The following is a 23370-nucleotide window of genomic DNA, read 5'->3' as shown; positions in this document are numbered from 1 at the left end:
GAAAGAAAGAAAGAAAGAAAGAAAGAAAGAAAGAAAGAAAGAAAGAATTAAAAAGGATATTAAACAATCAATTCTATTTAACATCCAAAACAATAAAATACTTGAGAATAAATTTTACCAAAGAGTTAAAGGTTTGTACATTTAAAACTACAAGGTATTGCTGAAAGAAATCAAAGACATAAATAGAAGGACAATTTGTGTTTGTCACTTGGAAAACTAATATTTCTAAGATAGCAGTATTACCCAAAGTGATTCACATATTCAACACAATCACTATCAAAACCTATTGATAGTGAGAGAAATGTTTAATTTTGCAGAAATGGAAAAGTCAGTCTTTAAATTCATATAGAATTGTAAGGAGTTTTGAATAGCCAAACAATTAAAAAAAATAGTTGGACCGTTCATACTCTCATTTGAAAACTTACTCCAAAGCTACAGTAACCATAACAGTGTGATGTGGGCACAAGGATAGACACATTGAACAATAAATTAAAATTGCACATCCTTAAGTAAATTCATATTATCTATAATCCATGATGATCAACAAGGGTTAAAAAAACATATGGTGGAGATAAAAGAATTTCTTCAACAAATGGTGTGAAGAGAAATTTAAGTTATGTAAAAAATGAAGTTGAATTCCCTACTTCATACCATATGCCAAAATTAACTCAAAACCAATCATTGATCTAAAGAGATAATCTAAAAATCATAACTCTCTTAAAAAATAACAGTAACTCCTTATGACTTGGATTATGCAATGGATTCTTGGATATGATACTAAAAAGCATGAGAAACAACCAAATATACTGACTCCATCAAAATTAAGAACTTTGAATCTCTAAAACATTATGCTAAGTCAAAAAGTCAGACACAAAACATCATATATTTTTTGGTCACACTTACATGAAATGTTCACAATAGGTAAATCTGTAGAGACCAAGAGCAAATTGCTGACAGATAGAAGATGAAAATGGGAAGTAACTGCTTACCGGGCATAAGGTTTTCTTTTGTGGTGATACAAATATTTTCCAATTTTATAGAAGTAATGGTTGTACACATTGTGAATGTAGTAAATGCCATTCACAGTAAATAGATCGTTCACCTTATCTTTTTTAAAGTTTGTTTATTTATTTATTTTGAGAGAGAGTGAGCAGGGATGGCATAGAGACAGAGAGGAAGAGAGAGATTCCCAAACAGGCTCCGTGCTGTCAGCGCAGGGCCTAACTCGGGGCTTGATCCCACAAACTGTGAGATCATGACCTGAGCCAAAATCAAGTCAGACACCAACTGAGCCACCCAGGTGACCTGGATTGTTCACTTTAAAATTGATAGTTTCATATGTGAATTTCATTTTTTTTTTTTCCAGCAGGCTCCATGCCCAACGTGGGGCTTGAACTCATAACCCTGAGATCAAGAGTCACATGCTCTACTGCCTGAGTCAACCAGGCGCTCCGAGAATTGCACTGTAGTAAAATAAAAATTGTTCTCAACATCAGGCTTTGAGTCAAAGAATAAAGATAATGAATGTGATTGGGAGAGACAAGATAATTGGAGCAAGAAGAATTCCTAAATGTTGAATTATAATCTATGCAAAAAGGTATTCTGGGTGGCTCAGTCAGTTGGGTGTCCGACTTCGGCTCAGGTCACGATCTCACAGTCCAAGAGTTTGAGCCCCATGTCGGGATCTGTGCTGACAGCTCAGAGACTGGAGCCTGCTTCAGATTCTGTGTCTCCCTCTCTCTCTGCCCCTCTCCACTCAGGCTCTGTCTCTCTCTCAATAATAAATAAACATAAAAAGAATTAAAAAAGAAAGTATTCTTACTGGCCTTGTTCTCCTAATGTTACATAATTACAGATAATGTCCCAGGAAAAGCAAGGTGAGCTGTGAATCTAGGATTACAGACCTTCTATGCCATATTCAAAGTGCAAATTGTAATAATGCAGAGACTTAAGGAAGTGTCTTCCATATGAATAAAGATGTTTCCCAAGTCTCACTTTAATGATTCCAGTTTTTCTAGAGTTTATTCAAATGGACTCTACACTTAGAACAATCTTAGAACAAGAGAAATATTGGTGAAAACAGGCCAAAGCAATGAATATTCACTGAAATTGTTTCAACTAAATTTTCACTTTTATGAACAAAGGCATAAATTGGGATATTATTTAGTTTAAAAGGCTATTTAATTAAGGTTTTTATTTGTCTGTTTTTTTCATTTGTTTTCACAGAGTCTCCTCTCACACCTAATGAAAGAATTCTAGGATGGGAGATCTTAAGTTACAGTTCAAACACAGAGAACTGGATGATAAAGTCCCTGGCAAATAACTGCAGATTAAAACACCCGCCCCTACAAATACAGGGGGCAAATGTATGGTGAACGCTGTCTTCTTTTTTCCCCCAGGGGTATAAGCAGTTGAATGCAACTCCCTCCTTTAAAGAAACTTTGCTTCTGAGGGATCAGGCTGCCTTGTTCCCCCCATTTTTAGAGGCCAGGCTATCATATTTCTAAAACTTATATTTCATAGAAAAAATATAACAAAATATTTAAAGTTGTACAGTGACATAAATAATTGTTATACGATGTGGTTTAGAACAGGAAGTGGGCACTTATATTTTATCATGGATATTGAGGTTCCAATAAAATATAATAGCTGAAAAAAGAATTTACACAGCATTGACATGCATAATTTTCTTTTTCTTTTTAAAGGAATCTGTCAGGGTTTTTTTTAATGTTTTTATTTTTGAGAGACAGAGAGAGATACAAAGTGTAAGTGGAGCAGGGGCAAAGATAGAGGGAGACACAGAACCTGAAACAGGCTCCAGGCTCTGAGCTGTCAGCACAGAGCCTGATGCAGGGCTCAAACTCACGGACCGTGAGATCATGACCTGAGCTGAAGATGGACGTTTAACCGACTAAGGACCCAGGTGCTCCTGACATGCATAATTTTCAAATGCTCACTTCTGCACTCCCTTCCCATTTACCCCTTGTCTACCCCAGCTTATTCCTTCTCTGCCATGCACTCCCTTTAAGGCAGGTACAGAATCAATTCACTTATTTAAAAAAATCAGGGGTGGAATAAAGCAGAACTCATTTTTCTCTTTCTTTTCTGACATGTTTCTTGCCTATACTTGCCATGGGTGCAATAATACATCTTAACCTATATTCAAAGGTTAAGACACCAGCTAGAGCCGAAGAGCCCTGGCATAAGTGATCCAGCTTTTCCATGTTCCAGTCCTATGAGAGATAATTTACTGTAACCTGTAAGACTCAACTGAATAATGTAGAAGAGGCATAAATTAATCGTATCTATTTCACATTAGTAGTGTGAGGATAAATAAAATAGTACATGCAAAGCACTTAGCGCAATATCTGGCTTGTAACAAGCAGATAATAAATGTAGCTTGTTAAAGCAGATTCTCTTCTGACTGATAAAATTGAACACATCATAATGTAAACTAAATCCATTATTTATCTGATTAGACAATACAAAAAGATGAGGCTAAGAAGTCAAATTTGACTTAAAAATAGAAATGTAACTGTAAAGCAAAGACAAAAAAGTATAACTACTCTTACTTTATTAATGACAGAGAAAATTATTTTTCATTCAACATCAGAGATAAATCTGTTAGAAAAGGAACAATAACCCATGTAATCCAGGGGGAAACTGCTGGAATCTGCCATTGTTTTCTCTCTGGCAGCCTGATTATGTCTGGGTAATACCATATTCAAATGGGTTCATCTGTGCTGTTCTTGGAAAAACAAGCAGAGACAATTTAGCTTATGACTATCAATACAACATATCTCCTTTTTTTTTAATTCAACAAAATAAAATAAACAATTTGCATCTTGGTTGATGTTGATGTTTACAAGTGAGTAATGCAAATCTTAAAATCTGTAAAACATTATTTCCCTCTCATAAAAGCATAATGGGATAGTTTAATTGTTGCTTTGACATTTTAAAACACAGGTCAGATGCTTAAATGACACCTTTTAAATTGCAGCTGCCAAGAGATTGCTTGCAACATAATATGACATGACATTTTAACTAACTATAACCAGGAGCGATTATTTTGGTAGAACATAATAGTAATGAGAATAAATTCATTTTGAGTTTTTGCATAACAATAACTAATCAGCTGTCACCATTCCAATAAAATACTTAATTTTATTAAATGTTTTCTAGAAAATTATTTTTTTAATAATTAGGAACAGATTAATCTTTTTTAAGCCTCCTTTCAAAGGGTCAGATAGTTCTTTTTCTAAAACAAACAAACAAACAAAAGAAAAAAAGAAAAAAGAAAAAACCTGCAGTTTTTTCTGCAGGAAAAGACAACAGGAAGAAAGAATTCTTTACCTCAAAGTCTTACCGCCCTATCAAGGCCAGGGCATGAACTTGGCAGTCTGAATTGAAGGTCAATGTAATCACATGCTCTGCTATACTTTCTCCACAAACTAGGCACCTAAGTCAAATTCTCCTGGCCTTAGCTGTATTACCTAGAAAACTGCACTTTCTCTAAGTTGGTGTATGATGAGGCATAAAGGATAGGATTACGTACTCTTTGGGGAAAAATATAGGAAAGTTGGCATTTCTTCAAAGACAAGTATGCATCCTTAAAGGTTTGCTTCTATATTTTGTTTTGTTTTTCTGGATAACTTTGTCTAAATTTCTCTGGTTCCCTCCACGTCCTAAATCTTGGTTATAGTGAACTCTTTGAGACTAACTTCATGGATCAAATCCTTACCTGACATAAAGATTTACCTAACTATTAACATCACAGTGGCCGTTTGAACATGGGTAAATTCTTTCCCAACAGGGCATCTGAGCCTGGTGTAAAATCCTTACTATTAGAGATACTTCTAGAAGTGAAAATAAAAGCATGTTTATAGGGTCCTAGAGGATCCCTATTAAATTCTTGTTTAACTGAGATCAAGCAGAATTCTGATGGCTTATGCATGAATGCCGATAGTTTATATGTGAATGCTTGTTTTCTTTTTTGCTCTGACAGACCTGCAAAGACCAGACGAGAATGCTCACCTAAAGAGGGTACTAAAGGAATGGGAAATTGCCTAATGAGCTACAGCTAATGATGAAGACACGATTTCAGTGCCTTACAATGTTGTCTTTAGTCAGCCATGACGATAAATTAAGCCGATGACCCTGTTTTGACACTGACTGATTGCAGACACCAAGCAAAGGGCAACAGGCCACTTTAGCTGAAAAATTGGTAGATTATACACAGTCAACACAGGTGGCTATCTCAATATGGCAACCAAATTGAAAGCTTAAAGAATATTCTCCAGTAAACACATTTTAACTCATAAAATGTGTCTCTCCTCTCAAAACTGGTCACAATGGGTAACTACATTCTGCAAGAAATGTTTCTGGATTATGATCATTCTCATTCTACATATTCAATATAAATATGAGACTGCAAAATGCATGCATGGCTACATAAGACTGTTTTCCACAACTCTAAGCATGAATGTACACTCATATATTTGCACAGTATAAGTATTGATCTTACAGTTACATATTCTGAAAATAAACATGGGTGCTCTTTTAATTCAATACAAACAAAAAAATATGTAGGCTTGATCAATGCATCTAAATAAGTCTGCCCTTTAATCAGAAAAAATGAAGTGAATAATTTGTTCCTTTCAAAAATAGTTACTTATTAAAGAAATACTTGAATGGTTAACCCACTCTTCAAATATAATTAGGACTTCTCTTCACCAGGCAGGGAAGTTGCTGACAAGCTTGGAAATTAAGACACCTGTGTCAAATTACTTCTGTAATAAAATTTGCAATCAAACCAAAATTACAATGAACATGTGTTTCTCTGGTTATAGGCTTGCATTCCTTAGCACTTACCTCCAAAATGGGATGCTATTTTGAGCAAAACAGTTTCTAAATCATTTCTTAGACTAGATAACTTTTTGTATGCTTTCTTCCCTCTCCAATCCCCACCCAAAAAAGACATTAAATATTTTTTCAAAGTAGAAGAGGCTTAGTGTGAGTTCACCAGATTTAATCTGTTCCTACATTTGTCACCAAACAGACCACCATTATTTCTGTTGCTGTTACTGCTGTTATTTGATTAGATCATAGATATATGAGCTATAATAAACCTCAAAAGATCACTTGATAGTCTGGTGAACCAAAAATACCCTCTTCTTCAACCAGGCACCTGATGTCAAATGAGATAAGTGATTTGCTCCAGATTCTATAGCTATAAAGGCATATGGATTTCTGAACCCCCACTCTTACTGGAAGGATTGTTCTAGAGTCAGCCCTTAGTTCTCGAGGTCTAGTATTTTGCTGAATGATTTATGGATCAATAGTTTCCCCTCATGACATAGATTCCCCTTCCTGGTTAAAAGTTTCCATCTGGTTGTGTAGTTTTCCCTACTAATCTGGCCTTGGAGACTATTGGTGGACAAAGGGAACAACAGAGGGGGGTGTTGTATATTATGTTTCTAGTTCAGTGTTTTCCTTTGTGGATCTATTCTAGTACAGCAGAGGGGTCTCAAACCTGACAGTCAGAAGAGGAAAGACATGGTGTAATTAGAGCACTAGATTCTAACCACAGACATGCACAGGCACACACACGTGTGGCATCAAAGTCTACACTAGTGGTCTCAATGCACATTCTAGTCCTCAGAACCAGAGATTAAACAAATGCAGGGTTTTTTTTTTTTTTTTTCCTGTCTCATGAGGAAAGCAAAAGCACTTCAAGGCTTTGGACTCATATCTTAGGCCACAAACTATTAGTCCTCCAGCCTTCTATTTCACTATGTTCGGTTTGAACCCACCATGAAGGTCATGTAACTAGGCTGGTATTTACTTGTTCATAACTCAAATAAATTCCTAACCACTCTGACTACACCTATCTACTTCTTCAGTTTCTAGGATTTCCCAGGTCTCTGGTGGCTCTGAGTTTGCAAACAGAGAGTGCATAACACAGTTTAACTATCCCTTGCAGCAAAACTTTTTCCACTCCAGCATCCTGACTCCTGTTTTGTATCATTATATTCTTGACAAAAATAACCGTAAAACCCAAAGACATATGAACATGTGATTAATCTTATATGAAATTAAGTCTTTGGGTTGAGGATTTGTGGTTGTTTGTGTGTGTAGTTAGGAAAAAGGGGGGTTGAAGGTGATGGATAGAAAGCAGGAGAGAGCAAGGCCAGCTACCCACAACACCCAGAATGTAGTAAGAACTCCATAATTAATTAGTGATGAGTGAATGAATGAATGAATGAAAACACAGACTACTGAAAGACTGACTCCGATTAAATATTTAGTCCCTTTCCACCTGCCATAATTTAAACTTGAAATCACAGAAGATCCATATTCCAGAGAGACTTTTATTTTTTCTTAGACATTTCCCTCATGTAATATAGTGTTTGGCATCATGTCTGGTGGTCAATAAGTACGGAATAATAGCAATAATAAGAGGAATAGCAACGCTGGTGCTAGATACTATTCTAAACACTTGAATTATATTATCTCATCTCTCCCTCATAATAACATTGTAAAGTTGGCACTATATGTTGTGCCCATAATACAGAAGAATGAAATGGCAGACAAGGTTCAATAACTGGCTAACTTCACAAAACTAGGAGCCAGAACTCAAACGAAGGTGTGCCTTGCTCAGAGCCCTTGTTTTAATAGAGAATAAGTGCATGACAAAGTGATGCCAGCCATACTGTTTTTATACTGAACAACACGGAAAAGGTTGTGTAGAGGAAGTTTAATTTTGTCAGTGGCCAACCCAATAAGGTCTTGCTTATACCAAACATTCAAAGACCTCCAAGTATCACTATAGCCTCAGGGAGAAACAAGAAAATCTGAGAAAAGAAATCACTGGAAAAGCATACTATAATCAGATGGAAGAAAGTTCAAGAGAAACACACAGGCATGAGGGCACCAATTTCTCCATCTGGTTAAGAGTCCCCAGTAGAAGACAGTACACTCAACTCATTCATTTTTTAGTAATTGCATTAAAATTCTGACGTTTAAGACAAACATGATGTCGGACATAAGCTTATTTTCATTTAACAAAGATTCTTGGCATTCTGCAACAACTTAGAGCCATTACATTGCTCAATTACACTGGATTGCAGATGTATAAATGAGGCAGATAAGACAGGGTTTCTGAAGAGAATTTTGGATAAGCCAGCTCTTATCAAGGAGTTTCTTTCTCTTTTTCTCTCTCTTTCCCTCCCTTCCCCTCTTCCTCTCTCTCTCTCTCTCAGTTCCTTCCTTCTTCCTTTCTCTTTCTTTCTTTTTGCTTTCTTCCCCCTGCCCCGATTCCCTTAGTTTCTTTTTCAGTCTCTTCATATGCTAAATAATAATTACAAACTATTTTTCTGAATTTATATTTCAAAGCCAATATTTTTACCAGGATGATAGATTTCACAAAGTACCATACTGGAATAATTGATATTGTCATTTGTATAATTAGACACCATAATTAGTTGACTAAATAACTCTGAAAGAGAGCTGTTATTGTTAATCACATTTTTTACATGGGAAATAAGTCCAACATGTTTAAGGACTAAGTAACAAAACTGGGGCAAGAAATGAAGTGTAAATACATAATATTCAACAACAGGCTGTAACTTCATTATATCAGTTGATTTTTGGACTAGCTCAATCCTACCTACCCCAGAAAATGACTATTTTTTATAATGCTGAGCAATATATGGGTGTCCAGTCTTTGAGGAAGCTAGACAGGCAGGTTGTAATAGCATACCAAATGGATTTGTTCCTAGAAGATATTTTGGGGAGTTTTAAAAGTCAGCAGCCTTTCGCTGTCTTCCAATATCAGCACCTACTAAAGAACAGTAAAACTTCTGGGTACTGAAATAATCCCCAAAGAGGAATTAAGCCTTCTGATAATTTATATATTAGTGTTAAATTCTTTAATGCAAAGGACACAATTTAAAGATCACTGCAAGGGCAATTTGGCAATGTTCTTTAGACAAGGGGAAACTGGGAATATAAAATTACAAGGAAAGAAAGGAACAGAAGAAAGAAGCACTTAGGGGCTTAGCTCATTCTCTTTTCATCAAACCCTCATTGTCTCTCAAATCCTCCTTCACCGCCATCATTATAGTCGAGCTATCACCTATATATGGGAACTTCCAGACTCCACCCCCTCATCTTCAACCCACAATAGAAGTCAAATGTCCCCTGCATTTATCAACTGACAAACATAAGTCTCTAAGTAGTAATGGAGACCAAACTTCTCCTTGGCATTCTCAACGTATACATTTTACATTTCAGTTTCCCCAAAATATCTTGCTTGGTATTTGAACCACAGAATTACGGTGCCATTTGCAAAATGTCTGGTTATGCATTTTTTTATTCAAACTGGTGCTAATGTGTCTTAAGATACCACATATGGCTACCCTCTTAAGGCATTTGAATGTGAAATTATCATCCACAATACCATCATAAGAGAGGAATAAAGACAGATTACCTGGGGTTAAGAGGATGACTGACATAGTGATGAGTGAGCATACAACTAAAATCACCAGCAGGGCAATAGCAATTCCCTTCCAGTTTCTCTGTGGAGGGCTGTTACTTCCCAGTTCCTACCGAGATAGAAAAAATAAAAAAAAGTTTCATAATTATACATGCTCCAAAAGAAATGTATTCATAAAGGAATAATTCACTGCATGACACAATCACAGTTTGAAAGCTGATTAGGATCCTTTTCCTCTTCAGTAGCTCCTTTAATTATTCAAAGGTGAATATATTATAAATGGCTATCTTTTTTGCGGGGGGGGTGGTGGTGGTGGTGGTAATCTTATTTCTCTAAGAGATAAACCAACAGAGCTTTAGGCCTGCTGTCCAAAATGTAGATGGAGTTAAAATGCATTGACTATAAACACTAGGACAATGGCCAAAGTACTCTGCAAAATAATTATGGAAATAAAGTACACCCACTTACATTTTTTTCTTACTACAATGGAACCTATGACAAAGATTTAGATACAAGTATTTCCCAAGCACTGTGGACTACTTTTCTCACTGGATAGTGGGGGGGGAAAGATTAGAGATGGGAAAATCATTCAAAATGCCCCATGCTGCAGAGCAGGGCACATCTGTCAACACAACAGGTCTTTTTTAAACGGCTCCCCCACCACTCATAAAAATCAACAGGATGTAGTAACTAAATTAAATGAGTGCTTCTATATCAGTGGTTGATAGCATCCTCTCCCTAGGCAGCATGCCTAATATTGGCAAGGAGGAAGATGGATGGGGAAGGATAAACTTGAGCATCTCTCACAATACATCAAGTAAAGCTTTTCATTTTTCAGATGATCTGTGTTCTACCCTGTTGACTAGAATTGTGTGAGCATAACTCCCCAAAGCAAAGCAAACCCCACACTGGCTTGAAGCGAATGCCAGATTTTCTTTGCAGTGAAGTTTATGAAACCTTGAGTCTCTCATTTCTTTCTTCCTACCCCATCTCCCAGCTTCTCTTCCTCCTTCCCAACAAAGACTTCTTTATTCAAAACTAGCTAAGTTTTTTATTTTGTAAGACAAATGAAGCAAAATGTAAAGGTACCCAGTTCACCAGGTGTGCACAGATCACTCAACAAGCCTCAGAGTAGCTCTGCTTTAAACAAAGATAAATAGGATAGCAAACATTTAGTAAATTATAAATGGGTTCCTATGACTCACAGATTAAAACATTGAGCACATTTTCATATAGTGATATTGGCTTCCAATTCTGCCATAAATACTTTGGATGTAAAGAACTAAACCCTAAATAAATGTAAGAAGAGAACGTGCATGAAAGGTATTTTGTTCTAGTTTTTCCCCTTCTCAGATCAACTGCTGTCTTTCAGTCTGATGAACCAAATCCAGCAGAGATCAATTCTTTTTATTTATTTTTTTTATTTCAGAGACAGAGAGAGAGAGAGAGAGAGAGAGAGAGAGAATATGAACGAGGTGGGGAGGGGCAGTGAAAGAGGGCGATGGAGAATCTAAAGCAGGCTCCACACTGTCAGCTCAAAGCCTGATGTGGGGCTCTAACCCATGAACCCTGAGATTATGACCTGAACCAACTGAGGCACTCAACCAGGCACCCCCATTCTATTCTTTTTTTAATGACTCACTCTATACCTCTTTTCTATGCTTATTAATGCTTGTTATCCAACACCCCTATTTCTCTTGAGTTTTGGTTAGAATCTCCATTCATATTTATTTGAACTGCACATGTCCACTTATACACAGATTTTTTTAGTTTAGTACTTACTGTAAATGTGTTTTCTCTCCCTTATGATTTTCTTAACATTTTATTTTTTCAAGTTTACTTTATTGTAAGAAATGCGTTTATATACATATATACACACACCCACACATACAGTTATATAATACATAAAACAAAGTATGTATCAATTGCCTGTTTATGTTATTGGTAAGGCTTCCAGTCAACAGTAGGCTATAAGTAGTTATGTTTTGGGGAATCGAAAGTTATTCATGGGTTTGTGACTATGCTGGGGCCAATGTCCCTAACCCTCACATTATTCAAGGGTCAAATGTATTAGCAATTATAACTGACATCTCACTCCAGTAAAGGAATCGAGAGTAAATTATAATTTTAAATCTACTGATTCTGATCTTGGTTCCTCCTCACTGGATAGGCAGCCACCTCACCAGACTCTAAGCCTAGAGTGGGTCATGGTCCAGTAAGGCCAAAGACAAGACCCAGAGACAGCAACTGAGATGTAGTTTGATTGGGGAAACTTCCTTACAGGGAGTCCATGAGTGGCCAATGGGACAAGCATCTGCTGCTGGGATCTAAGTGCAGCAAGTGTGCACATCACAGCAACCTGCCTGAGCAACTACCTGCAACCTCCTTCCTCCTTGCATGGTGAGAGTTCTAAGGATATCAGGGCCTGCCATCAGGACACTCTGTTACAAAGGAGATGCTGCAGGTTGGCTATCCCCAGAGCCCCTGTCTTTGAACACTGAACAACATGTTCTTCTATACCTCCTGCTTGATGGGCATATAGAGGGAAGATAGGATTTCTACATTCTCAAGATAGTGGTTAACAGGAGCATTCATGGGATGCTTTCACAAACTAGTTATCCAGTGGGTACCATACTCTTAAACACAAGGCGAATTATTAAAGAAATGACTTCAGAGTGTGCTTTTCAGTTTTTGAATAGGATGTAACCATATAATGTCTACCAAAAGTGGTCTAACAGTAATAGCCTAGATATCTTACTATAGGTTTGGTATTATACTGAATATTTTATGTTCATAATCTCTCACAATCCTCAGAAAAATCAGGTGTGATTACTATTATTTTGACAGATTTGCAGATGAGAAAAATGGAACTTGGAGAGATTAATTAAAAACCCACTTACAATTAATAAGTGGGGGATCTCAGGGTCCAGTCCATAAGCTCTGGCTCTTAATCACTTAAATATGATGTTCTAAAGATAAATATGTCAAGGATAAATGCATGAAGCAATAAATAAATCAATGAGTCAAGGAATGATGTGGACCCCGACATAGTAACAGTTGTACTTTATCACCTTTTATTTGAGAAAATTCACAATTAAAGAAAAGCTGTGTGATGCCTTTCCAATAAATTTATATTTTCCCTAGTCATGGCGGACTGGGAAAATATACCATTTTTAAAATGGTGAAACACATTTGAGTGAAAAAAAAAAAAAGAAAACATTTTTTTCCTGTTCATAAAGTGATTCACATAAGAATGTGTGGCTACTTTTAAGATGACTCATCAATACCCAAGGCATCTCCTAGTCTGTTTTGGAACTGCAGACTTAATGAGCTCCTAATAAAATCCTCCCCTTTCCATCTCTTACCAAGGCAATATTTATAAAACATGGTTTTACTTCTGTCCCTTTATTACACAAAGTCCTTTAGTGACCCAGTACTAGCTAAATAATCAAAATGCAAATGAGACAATTTAACCTAACACTTGTCTCTTGCCAAGCTCCAGTCTCCTCATCCAGCTTGATCCCTTTTGAGAAGGAACACAGCCCCATACTGCTCTGGTAACCATTTGGCACAGATGCCTCCCATGCCTCAGCCTTCACCTCACCTTCCATCCTGATTCTTTCCCATCTAATCCCTTTTGCATGCCTCCACTTGCAGGCACTGCCCATCATTCAACATCCAGCTCTAATGTCTCTTCTCTTCCGAATTTCACCTACTTATGCAAGCCACATATGATTTCCCTTCCTCTGGAAAAAAAAATGCCTAAAATACATTGTACTAATAGGCTGAATCCACCCCTACCACTTAACAGCTGTGAGAATGCAAAGATGTACTTTTCTGAGCCTCAGATTTTTTTTTTTTTTGGGGGGGGGTTATCTGAACAAATGCAGTAATAATGTAATTATTTTTAAATGTAAGGATTAAAATCAATTCTTCAAACAAAACTCTTACTCGCAATAAAATTCACATGAAATGAACTGCTTGGAATGTTCCTCCTCAACACACTTAACTTAGATCACTCTGTCTCTACATTCAAGTCTCATCTCTGATGCTCCTTCCTGACCACTCTCTCTCAAGTAACATTTCATATCCTTTCTATCGGCTCCCTCCCCTTTCTTTTTCTCCATAGCATTATCATTTTAGGTATATCACAAGTCATATTTAGTCATGTATCTATAGTAATATATTAAGCTATTTAAGAATATATATTAAGGAAACCAATTTGACAGTAAATTTCATATATTAAAAAATAAAAAAAAAAAGAATATATATTAAGGTGTTTAAATGTTCCTTCTATCCTTCTCACCCCTCCAGAATAGAAACATCATGGTGTCATTAATATAGTACATTTGCTGTATCCCCAGGATTGGGAAAAGTGTTTGACACATACTAGGCATGCCATAGATAATTCTAAAACAAATGAATGAATGATAGCAGCTATGATAAAGATAATGATGACAGTAGTGGTAGTGGTTCTCATGATAATGCTTAAAGCCATATGTAAAAAGCCATCATATCCCTGTCAAAGTCACTATCTGCTTAAAGTAAGAATGACATCTTAGACAACTTCGGATTTCTCAAACCGCTTAACAATCTCTGGTTCTCTTAATAGGTGCTTAGAAAATAATTGCCCAATTAATTAAGTGGTATAAATGGAAACCCAAAGGGGGATAGAGATACAGTGCCATTAGTTAAATACACATTAAGAGCGAACTTTTAAAATGTAGCTACTTGCTAAAGATTAATTTCTCTGCAGTTATTTTTAGCCTCATTTATCTGATGCTAGCTTTCCAAAATGCAGTTGCCAACATTCAAGTTAACTTCTTCAACAAACTTCATAATTTCCATTGCTATGGAAAGTGGTCCTAACTGGCTTTGCTTTTCAAGGACTTTCTACAAGCCAATACCCGAAACCAATTAAGTTCACTTGCTAGGCCCACAGAACAGGTATGGTGCTGTGCAGCAACCTGAGAAAACGTCTTAAGGAGTTGGCAATGAGGTCATCTAGATGCTGTGGAGGCAGAACTGAGTCCATGCTGGAAATCATATTCACAGAATAGGTCTGAGGTACCTTCAAAGATACAAAGACAAGTATGTAATAATCCGTACACGAGCTGCTTTTGTAAATTAGTTCTCTAGTAGACGGATGCATCAGTTGAAACATTTGTGTCCAATTCCAGATAATATTCAGTGCTGAGACTATCAAGAGACAAGTCAGTACTAGAAAGGAAATGGGTCTGTAACCTAGCTATTCATGTTTTATCGACAGCCTATCTACTCATCACCTTCCAGAGAACAGTTGAGCTTATATGACAAGGTTGTCCACTAAAAAAATAGTTGACCTAAATCAAAATGCATGTTTTATTTGTTCAAGTGCAAAGAAAAAAGTGCTGGAAATCACACAAAAAACATATAAAATTTATATGTCATTTCATTTGCAAAATAATGGGGAAAGCCAAAGTGACCTTATCTTCTCTAAAAAGTAAAGAATACAAAAAATGTGAGGGCCTTTTTAAACTTATATATCCCACTTGTACTTTCCCTTAGACAACTACAATGTATTCACTGCCATATGCACCATGAGAAGAAATATGATCCCTCCATATTATAATAGTCTCAAAAAGTGATAACATTTAGAGGAAGATTCAAAGAGAGAATCATAATGTTGAATTATGTCTGTAGATTAGATGTGGGTGTATTTTAATAAAAATAGATTTTCTTCTACCACATGTCTACTTTCTGAGAACCACAGGGAAGATTCTTTAAAATATCTTCATCGCTATTTGAAAAGGAGAACTTAGATTTTCAGGCTTAGAATATTAGTATTAAATACAGTGATTCTTAGCTTGGTTCTCAATACAACCATACCAACCATCCGAAAACTCAACTCTTCACTTTTATTTTATCCCCTACCTATACTTCTTTTATTACTTCAAAACTCTCTACTGTACTGAAGTCTTCACAAAATCAAAGTGTTAATGTTTTCTGAAATGAATTCAAATAAGTTCCTTAAATTAAAATAAAAAGGGGGGGTCCTTAAATTTAAAAAAAAGAGGGGTATGACACATTCTACTAGTTCATTTTCTGTTAAATAGCTCAGAAGTTCAATTATTTTTATTTAAATAATTTTACTTTACTCATGGTGCTCACATTCTCAACAATGAAAAGGTTAGACAGAATCCAGACATTTATACCAAATAATTAGTAAATATCTTAATCAAAGTTAAAATACTTTCAAATGTTCTAGATTATTTCATGATATTAGAGATGATTAGGATTAAGGTTTGAAAAACCTTAAGATGTAGGGAATCAACAGTTGGCCAATTATCTTTAAACAATTCTATTTCACAAAATATACGGGAGTATTTTAGTGGGTAAAAGATTAAACTAGATGAAGATAGGAATGCAAATTAAAATAAGAACTGTCCCCAATGAGCATAAACTCTAATGAAGATTTTGCTAACGACCAATATAATTAATACAAGGTTGTATAAATACGGTTAAAACAGGAAATTATAAAAATTTTTCCATGGGAAATGAGGGGAGAAGTTTTAACTTCCTTAATGATATAAAAAATTTGCTTTGAACATCCAATCAGCATTCTGTAAAATATGAGGTGCTGGATGTGCTGAGATTACATAACTATGCAAAATCTGGAATGAAAAAAGGAATCACAGATTTTATTTTTTAAAAAAGTGGGAAGTGTCCATAAAAAATACATGCTTAGGTATTTGGCAAGTTTAACAGAGTGTGCTTTTTTTTTTCTTTTAGCAAAACCAATTGACAAAATTTACAACATGAAACAGACCAATAAACAAAATTGGGGTAATTTTTAAGGATCTCCCCCAAAATAGAGGACCACAGATTTTTGTCTTCAAAAAACAATTAATCTTGTACCACTTAAAACATTTTGGGGGCAACTGGCTGGCTCAATCAGTTGAGTGTCGGACTCTTGATTTCAGCTCAGGTCACTATCTCATGGTTTGTAGGTTTGAGCCCCACATCAGGCTCTGTGCTGAGAGTCTGCTTGGGTTTCTCTCTCTCCCTTTCTCTCTCTGCCCCTCCCCTGCTCATGCTTTTTCTCTCAAAATAAATAAATAAACATTAAAAAAAAATATTTCGGAGTGTACTAAAACAAGGAAAAGTTCCAAATTTTATTAAATTCCTCCACTCTCTCAATACTATCTCTTAAAGAACATAGCACATAAAGAAATTTTAAACTCACTTTAAATAAGTTAATGAAATAAAATTTTAGTGAATTAAATGCAGGAGCTTAATTAAATAATCCTTAAATATTGTCCAATTTCAGGAGATACAGCCATAGTACCCCACAACACATATATTAAGAATATCACTTGGGCACCTGGGTGGCTCAGTTGGTTAAGTGTTGGACTCTTGATTTTGGCTCAAGTCATGATCTCAAGGTTCACGTGTTCAAGCCTCACATCAGGTTCCATGTTGACAATGAGGAGCCTGCTTGGGATCCTCTCCCTCTGCCCCTCCCCTGCTCCTGTTCTTTCTCTTCCTCTCAAAAATAAATAGACTTTTAAAAAAGAATATCAATAAAAATATAATCATAAAGATTGTATCTCATATCTAATATGTAGTCAATATTTATAATACCTACTGCTTCTTTTTCAGTTTTATTTATTTATTTTGAGAGAGAGAGAGAGAGAGCATGCATGGGAGCAGGGGAGGGGTTAGAGAGAGAATCTCAAGCAGGCTCCACAATGTCAGAACAGAGCCTGCTGCAGGATTCAAACTCACAAACTGTGAGATCATGACTTGAACTGAAATCAAGAATTGGATGCTCAATCAACTGAGCCACTCAGGTGCCTCTAACGCCTACTGCTTCTTTTTTTTTTTTTTTTTTTTTTTTAAATGTTTTTATTTACTTTTGACACAGAGAGAGACAGAGCATGAACATGGGAGGGGCAGAGAGAGAGGGAGACACAGAATCTGAAGCAGGCTCCAGGCTCCGAGCTGTCAGCACAGAGACTGATGCGGGGCTCAAATTCACAGACTGTGAGATCATGACCTGAGCTGAAGTCAGACACTTAACAGACTGAGCCACCCAGGCGCCCCTAACGCCTACTGCTTCTTAAATACATTCGTGGTCATTCACAATTTTCTCATTCATCATGCTTCTCTGATTAGAGGACTATACTAAGTAAAGTATGTATTTTTTTTTTTTTTGACGTTTTGTAAATGTTTATTTTTAAAAGAGAGAGACAGAGTGTGAGTGGGGGAGGGGCAAGAATCTGAAGAACAGGGATGGGGACAGAATCTGAAGCAGGTTCCAAGCTGTCAGCACAGAGCCTAACAAGGGGCTCCAATGCTGGGATCACTACCTGAGGCGAAGTCAGATGCTTAACAGACTGAGCCATCCAGGCACCCCTAAAGTGTGATCACAAGTGATATATTTTTTCAAAATTATACTTGTTATAGTTTTGTGCTGTTAATGTAGATGAAGCAGTGTTTAGTCAGTGTTTACTACTCATAGTGTGAACTATAGACAATAGCATCACCACCACATGGGAGCTTGTTAGATATGCAAATTAAGACTCTTTTATTGCTATCTGCCTTACTTTTTTTTTCTGATTTTGTTTTATTTGTTCACCATTAATTTGTTTATAAAAGAACTAGCAATTATCTCAATTATACTTTGACATTTATCTCTCCTCAATAATTATGATGGTGGTGACACACTCCTAGATGGATCATCATTAAATTAGAAAGAAAACAAGGATGACAGCATCATCAATATATTATGTAGAAATAGCTTTACATTCCTATTATCATGATTTAGGAGTTTGAGCATCTATGAATCTGAACATGCTTAGAGTTCAAAACCACAACTAAAAAACATAGCAATTTAAAAAAAAATAGATCTGGGAGCACCTAGGTGGCTCGGTCAGTTAAGCATCTGACTCTTGACCTTGACCCAGGTTATGATCTTATGGTTTGTGAGTTCAAGCCCCATATAGGGCTCTACACTACTAGTGTGGAACCTGCTTGGGATTCTCTCTCTCTCCTCTCTCTCTGTCCCTACCTCACTCATGCTCTCTAAAAAATAAATGAATAAACTTAAACAAATAGATCTGATATCAGCAAGATAGGAGACTAAGAAACTCCCCATCCCCATCTTCCCCACACAAATATCAAGTAGACTATACAACTACAGACTGATTAAAATAGTTTGTGGGAGCCCTGCAAACCAGCTAAGGATCTGCAGCAATCAAGCAAAAGCCCAATCAAAAAAAAGCCACATTAAAAAATGAAATTTCATGGCATTTTTAAAATGCCCCACCCTCCCACTGCCCCCAACACAGTGAAGTATGGTCAAGAAGAAGTAGCCTAATTCTAATTTTTTTCCCACAAAAGCCCACTGGTCTGTCTGTGGGCTATTTGAGGGATTGATTTCTGTCTTGCATGACTTGGAGATCAGAGAGAAATGGCTGCAGAGATAAGAATCCCTGGAAGGCAGTGGTACATGGTACATTAAAACTGCGTGGAACCACAGACATGCAGAATATGAGAACAAGAAATTATAGGCAGAGAAACACAGTAGAACACCTAAGTCCTCTAGAAAAAGCTAGGGTGAAACCCTTAGGATAATCACAATATTTAAAAATATCCACATACACAGGGGAACTGTGGAGGGTGGGTGGGGGAAATGCACACATGAGCCCAAGGAAGCAAAATATTGCAAAAAGATCTGAGAAGATCTTGAACCTTCATACTGTACTAACTAGTGAACGTCTTTCTCTGCACAGAGCCAGTCTACAAAGACTGAGAAAGATGCCAATATTTTCAAATTCCCTATTTGCAGCAAACGATCACAAGAAATACAAAGAATCAGGGAGAAGTGGTGCGTTCAAAGGAACAAAATAAATCTTCTCAAATCCACTGTAAAATAACAAAGCCTTCAAAATTACTAGAGAAAGACTTTAAAGCAGTTATCAGAAATATGCTCAAACAACTAAAGGAAATCAGAAAAATGATATATAAGTCAAATAAGAATACCAACAGAACTATAGAAATTATAAAAAAAAACAGAAACAGAAATCCTTGGTTGAAAAACACAATAATTCAGTTGAAAAACTCACTAGAGGACTTCAATAGCAGATGCAAACATCAGAAAAAAACTCAATGAAGACTGGTCATTTAAAATTATTAAGTGTGAAGAGCAAAAGGAAAAAAAAGACTCAAGAAAAGTGAACAGACGTTAAGGGACTTAATGGACACCATCCAACAAACGAATATACATGTTATAGGAATCCCAAAAGAACGAAGAGAGAAAGGGTCAGAAAGCTTATTTGAAGACATAATGACTGAAACTTTACACATTTTAGGAAAGATGTGAATATCAAAACACAAGAAACACAAAAAGCACAAATAAACTCCAATCAGGATGAACACAGACACCCACACTGAGACACATATAACCAAATTACTTAAAGCCAAAGACATATCAAAGAGTGAAGAGAAAAGTGACTCACTGCAAGTCACTTTACAAGATATTGTACAAGTATCTACATTAAGATTATCAGAGGATTTCTGCAGAAAGCTTGCAGGACAGAGGCAGTGGGATGACACATTTAAGACACTGAAAGAAAACAAACAAACAAAACTGTCCTTTGAAGAAGAAAAGGAAACAAAGTGAGGAAGCATACTGCTAGTAGACTTTCCCTATGAGAAATGTTAAAAGCAGGCCACGTTGAAATGAGAAGGTGCTAGGCAGTAACTTGAAGCCATATGAAAATACAAACTTCATCCATAATGGCAAATATAAGGACAGACATAAAAAATAGGACTAGTGTAATTCTGGCTCTTAATTCCACATTTTGGTCTTTTACAGGATTTCAGAAACAAAAATATGAAAATAATTATAAGTCTACATGATAAGTGTACAATAAGAAGATATAATTTATAACATTAATAACAAAGTAGGAAGGATAGTGCTATGAAAGACTTTTTGTATGCAATTGTTGTTATGTTGGTATTTGCTTAAAATAGACTGTTATGACTTTTGGATGCTATGTATAATCCTCAGGATAAGCACAAAAAAATTCTTTAAAATAAACACAGAAGGACATGAGAAAGGAGTAAAAATACATCAAAAGACCAATGAAACACAAATGAAAGTAGTAAAAAGGAAATGAGGGACAAAAAGCTATAGGACATAGAACAAACAAACGAAGTGACAATTCTAAGTCCTTCCCTGAGTAATTTTTTTAAGTTTATTTATTTATTTTGAGGGAGACAGAGACAGCACAGGTGGGGAAGGGACAGAGAGAGAAGGAGAGACAGAGAATCCCAAACAGGCTCCACACTGTCAGCGCAGAGCCCAATGAGAGCATTGAACTCACAAAATTGTGAGATCATGGCCTGACTCAAAACCAAGAAGCAGATGCTTAATAGACCGAGCCACCCAGGGGTGCCCCTGAGTAATTATTTTTAAAGTAAATGGATCAAGCACCCTAATAAAAAAAATTGGCAAAATGGTTAAAAGGAAAAAAAATAGGATTGAAGTATATGCTGTTTACAAAAGACTCACTATGGATCTAAGGACACACCTAGGATGAAAACAAAAGGGTAGAAAAGATATCACCTGCAAATAGTAACCAAAGAGAGATTAGGGGAGCTATCATTAATCAGTGATTTGAAGAGATATTTGCACATTCACATTCATAACAATATTATTCGCTAGTAACCCAAAAGTGGAAGCAATCCAACTTCCCATCAATGATGAATGGAAAAGTAAAAGATGTTATACACATACAATGCAATATTATTTATCCTTAAAGAGAAAGAAAATGCTGATATATGCTATAACATGGATGAGTCTTAAAAACATTATGCTAAGTGATATAAGCCCATCACAAAAGGACAAGTATAGGATTCCAGTTATACAAGTACTTATAAATGTTACCTAGAAAAGTCAAGTTCATAGAGCTAGAAATGAGAAGGATGCCTACCAGGAGATGGGGGCAGGGCGGGGAGAGGAGGAAAGGAGAAGTTATTATTTGGTGTATGTGGAGTTTCAGTCTGAGAAGACAAAAAAGTTCTGGAGATTCACAGTGTTGAAAGTTGCACAATGTGAATATACTTAATATAACAGAACTATACACTTTTAAAGAATTAAAATGGGAAATTCTGTTTTACATATTTTGCCACAGTTTTAAAAATGTAGATAACAGAAGAATTCACAATAGCAACAAATTAAAGTAATACTTTAATTACTTTAGAAAGTTTAAGTATCCAAAGAAATAAAACCACAAAATTTTACTGGAGGATTTATCAAGACCACTTGAAAGATGAAGGGAATCAATGAATTCCCGGTAAAGAAAATGCAATATGTTAATATGTTCATTTTTCTGGATTAAGCTAAAAATTTAAGGTAATTCCAATAAAAATCCTAACAGAACTCGATTTTCTTAAACTGATAAAATGATCTTAAATTCATCTGGAAAAATAACCATATGAAAATAGAATAATTTTGAAACAAAGAAAAATAATGATGGATGCCAGATATTGAAACATAATCTAAATCTGTGCTAACAATAAACATGTGATATTAATAAAAACTTAGAAACAACAGTTCAAAGAAAAAAGACCCATGAACACAAACACATAGACAGAATTGCTTACTTTTGACATCCATTTTCTCATTATACCTTCTTTCTGTAAGAAAGGGCAACTAGGGTTCCACACAACACTCAAATGAGATATCTTCATGGTCTCTATGGTACCACATCAGACAATTTTTCTATTTTAATACATGACTTCTTACAGCATTATCATCCATTAACCATTGAATCCTCAGATGACAATATTTTCTCGGCTCCTGCAACACCGCATTCTCCTGTTTGTATTTTTGTTTTTTGAATCCATTGCTAGCCACTTCACCATTGTCTTTACTGATTCCTTCTCAGGTTTACCTCTGGCCAGTGAAGTTCCCCAGCCCTTGGCCCTGTGTGCTCTACATGAACATTATTTCCAGTGGTATCATCCAATTCCACTTTTGATATCATGCAAATTTTCTAGCATTTTATATGTTCATGTTAAAAAGAGAACACATGGACAAGCTATTTTTTGAATTTTTTTTCACATTTATTCATTTTTGAGAGGCAGAGCACAAGCGTGGAGGGACAGAGGGAGGGAGACACAGAACCTGAAGCAGGCTCCAGGCTCTGAGCAGGCAGCACAGAGCCCAGCATGGGGCTCGAACCCACAAACTGTGAGATCATGACCTGAGCTGAAGTCAGATGCTCAACCAACTGAGCCACCCAGGTGCCCCAGACAAGCTATTTTTAAAAGAAAAAAAATTGATCTCTAAGTAGACAGATGGCTAAAGGTCATCACTGTATCCTTCAAGCAGCCTACTTTTCCTTCTATCCTTGTACCTAACATCTTTCTTAGGTATCACAATCAGTTGTTACTTATTGTACTTACTTCTTAAAATTTCCCATAAAATTCATGTCATTCACAGTCTGTCACTTTTTGCTACCTCACTGATGGAGAACTCCAGGTTAAGTGAAGTACTTATTTTGATCAAACGTTTTATATTTTGTAAACTGGGATTCTTAGTAGGGTGCTTCTGTCAATCCATTTAGATAGTTCCTTAGCTCAGTGCAGTCCATGAACCAGCAGACTCCAAAGCTGACTTTTAGATGCTGCTGAATATCAATCTGAAAATAAATATCATCGTTGGAAATAAAAAATATTCAGTCCCACCCCAGACCTTTTGAATCTCTACGGCCAGGATAAGCCCAACAATTCATTTTAACAAGACTTCCAGAGGATTCTGCTCCATGCTGAAGTATGACACACATTTCCCTAGGTCAGAGCTACTCAAATAATTTTTAGTG

At 36.1% G+C, this 23370-nt stretch overlaps 1 protein-coding gene across 1 annotated transcript in view; it reads right to left on the bottom strand.

Annotated features, from left to right (window-relative positions):
- LOC125911673 (inactive dipeptidyl peptidase 10-like) overlaps nucleotides 1–23370 on the bottom strand; it is a 172312-nt gene that overhangs the window by 20051 nt on the left and 128891 nt on the right. Inside the window, exon 2 of the mRNA XM_049615725.1 lies at nucleotides 9491–9605. Within this exon, the coding sequence (XP_049471682.1) occupies nucleotides 9491–9605 (115 nt within the window). The remainder of the gene's footprint in view (nucleotides 1–9490; nucleotides 9606–23370) is intronic.

This window comes from Panthera uncia, assembly GCF_023721935.1.
Source record: "Panthera uncia isolate 11264 chromosome C1 unlocalized genomic scaffold, Puncia_PCG_1.0 HiC_scaffold_3, whole genome shotgun sequence".
In the NCBI taxonomy this organism is placed as follows: Eukaryota; Metazoa; Chordata; class Mammalia; order Carnivora; family Felidae; genus Panthera; species Panthera uncia.
Note: the sequence above shows the minus strand (reverse complement) of the source record. Positions and strands in the feature narration are given on the sequence as shown.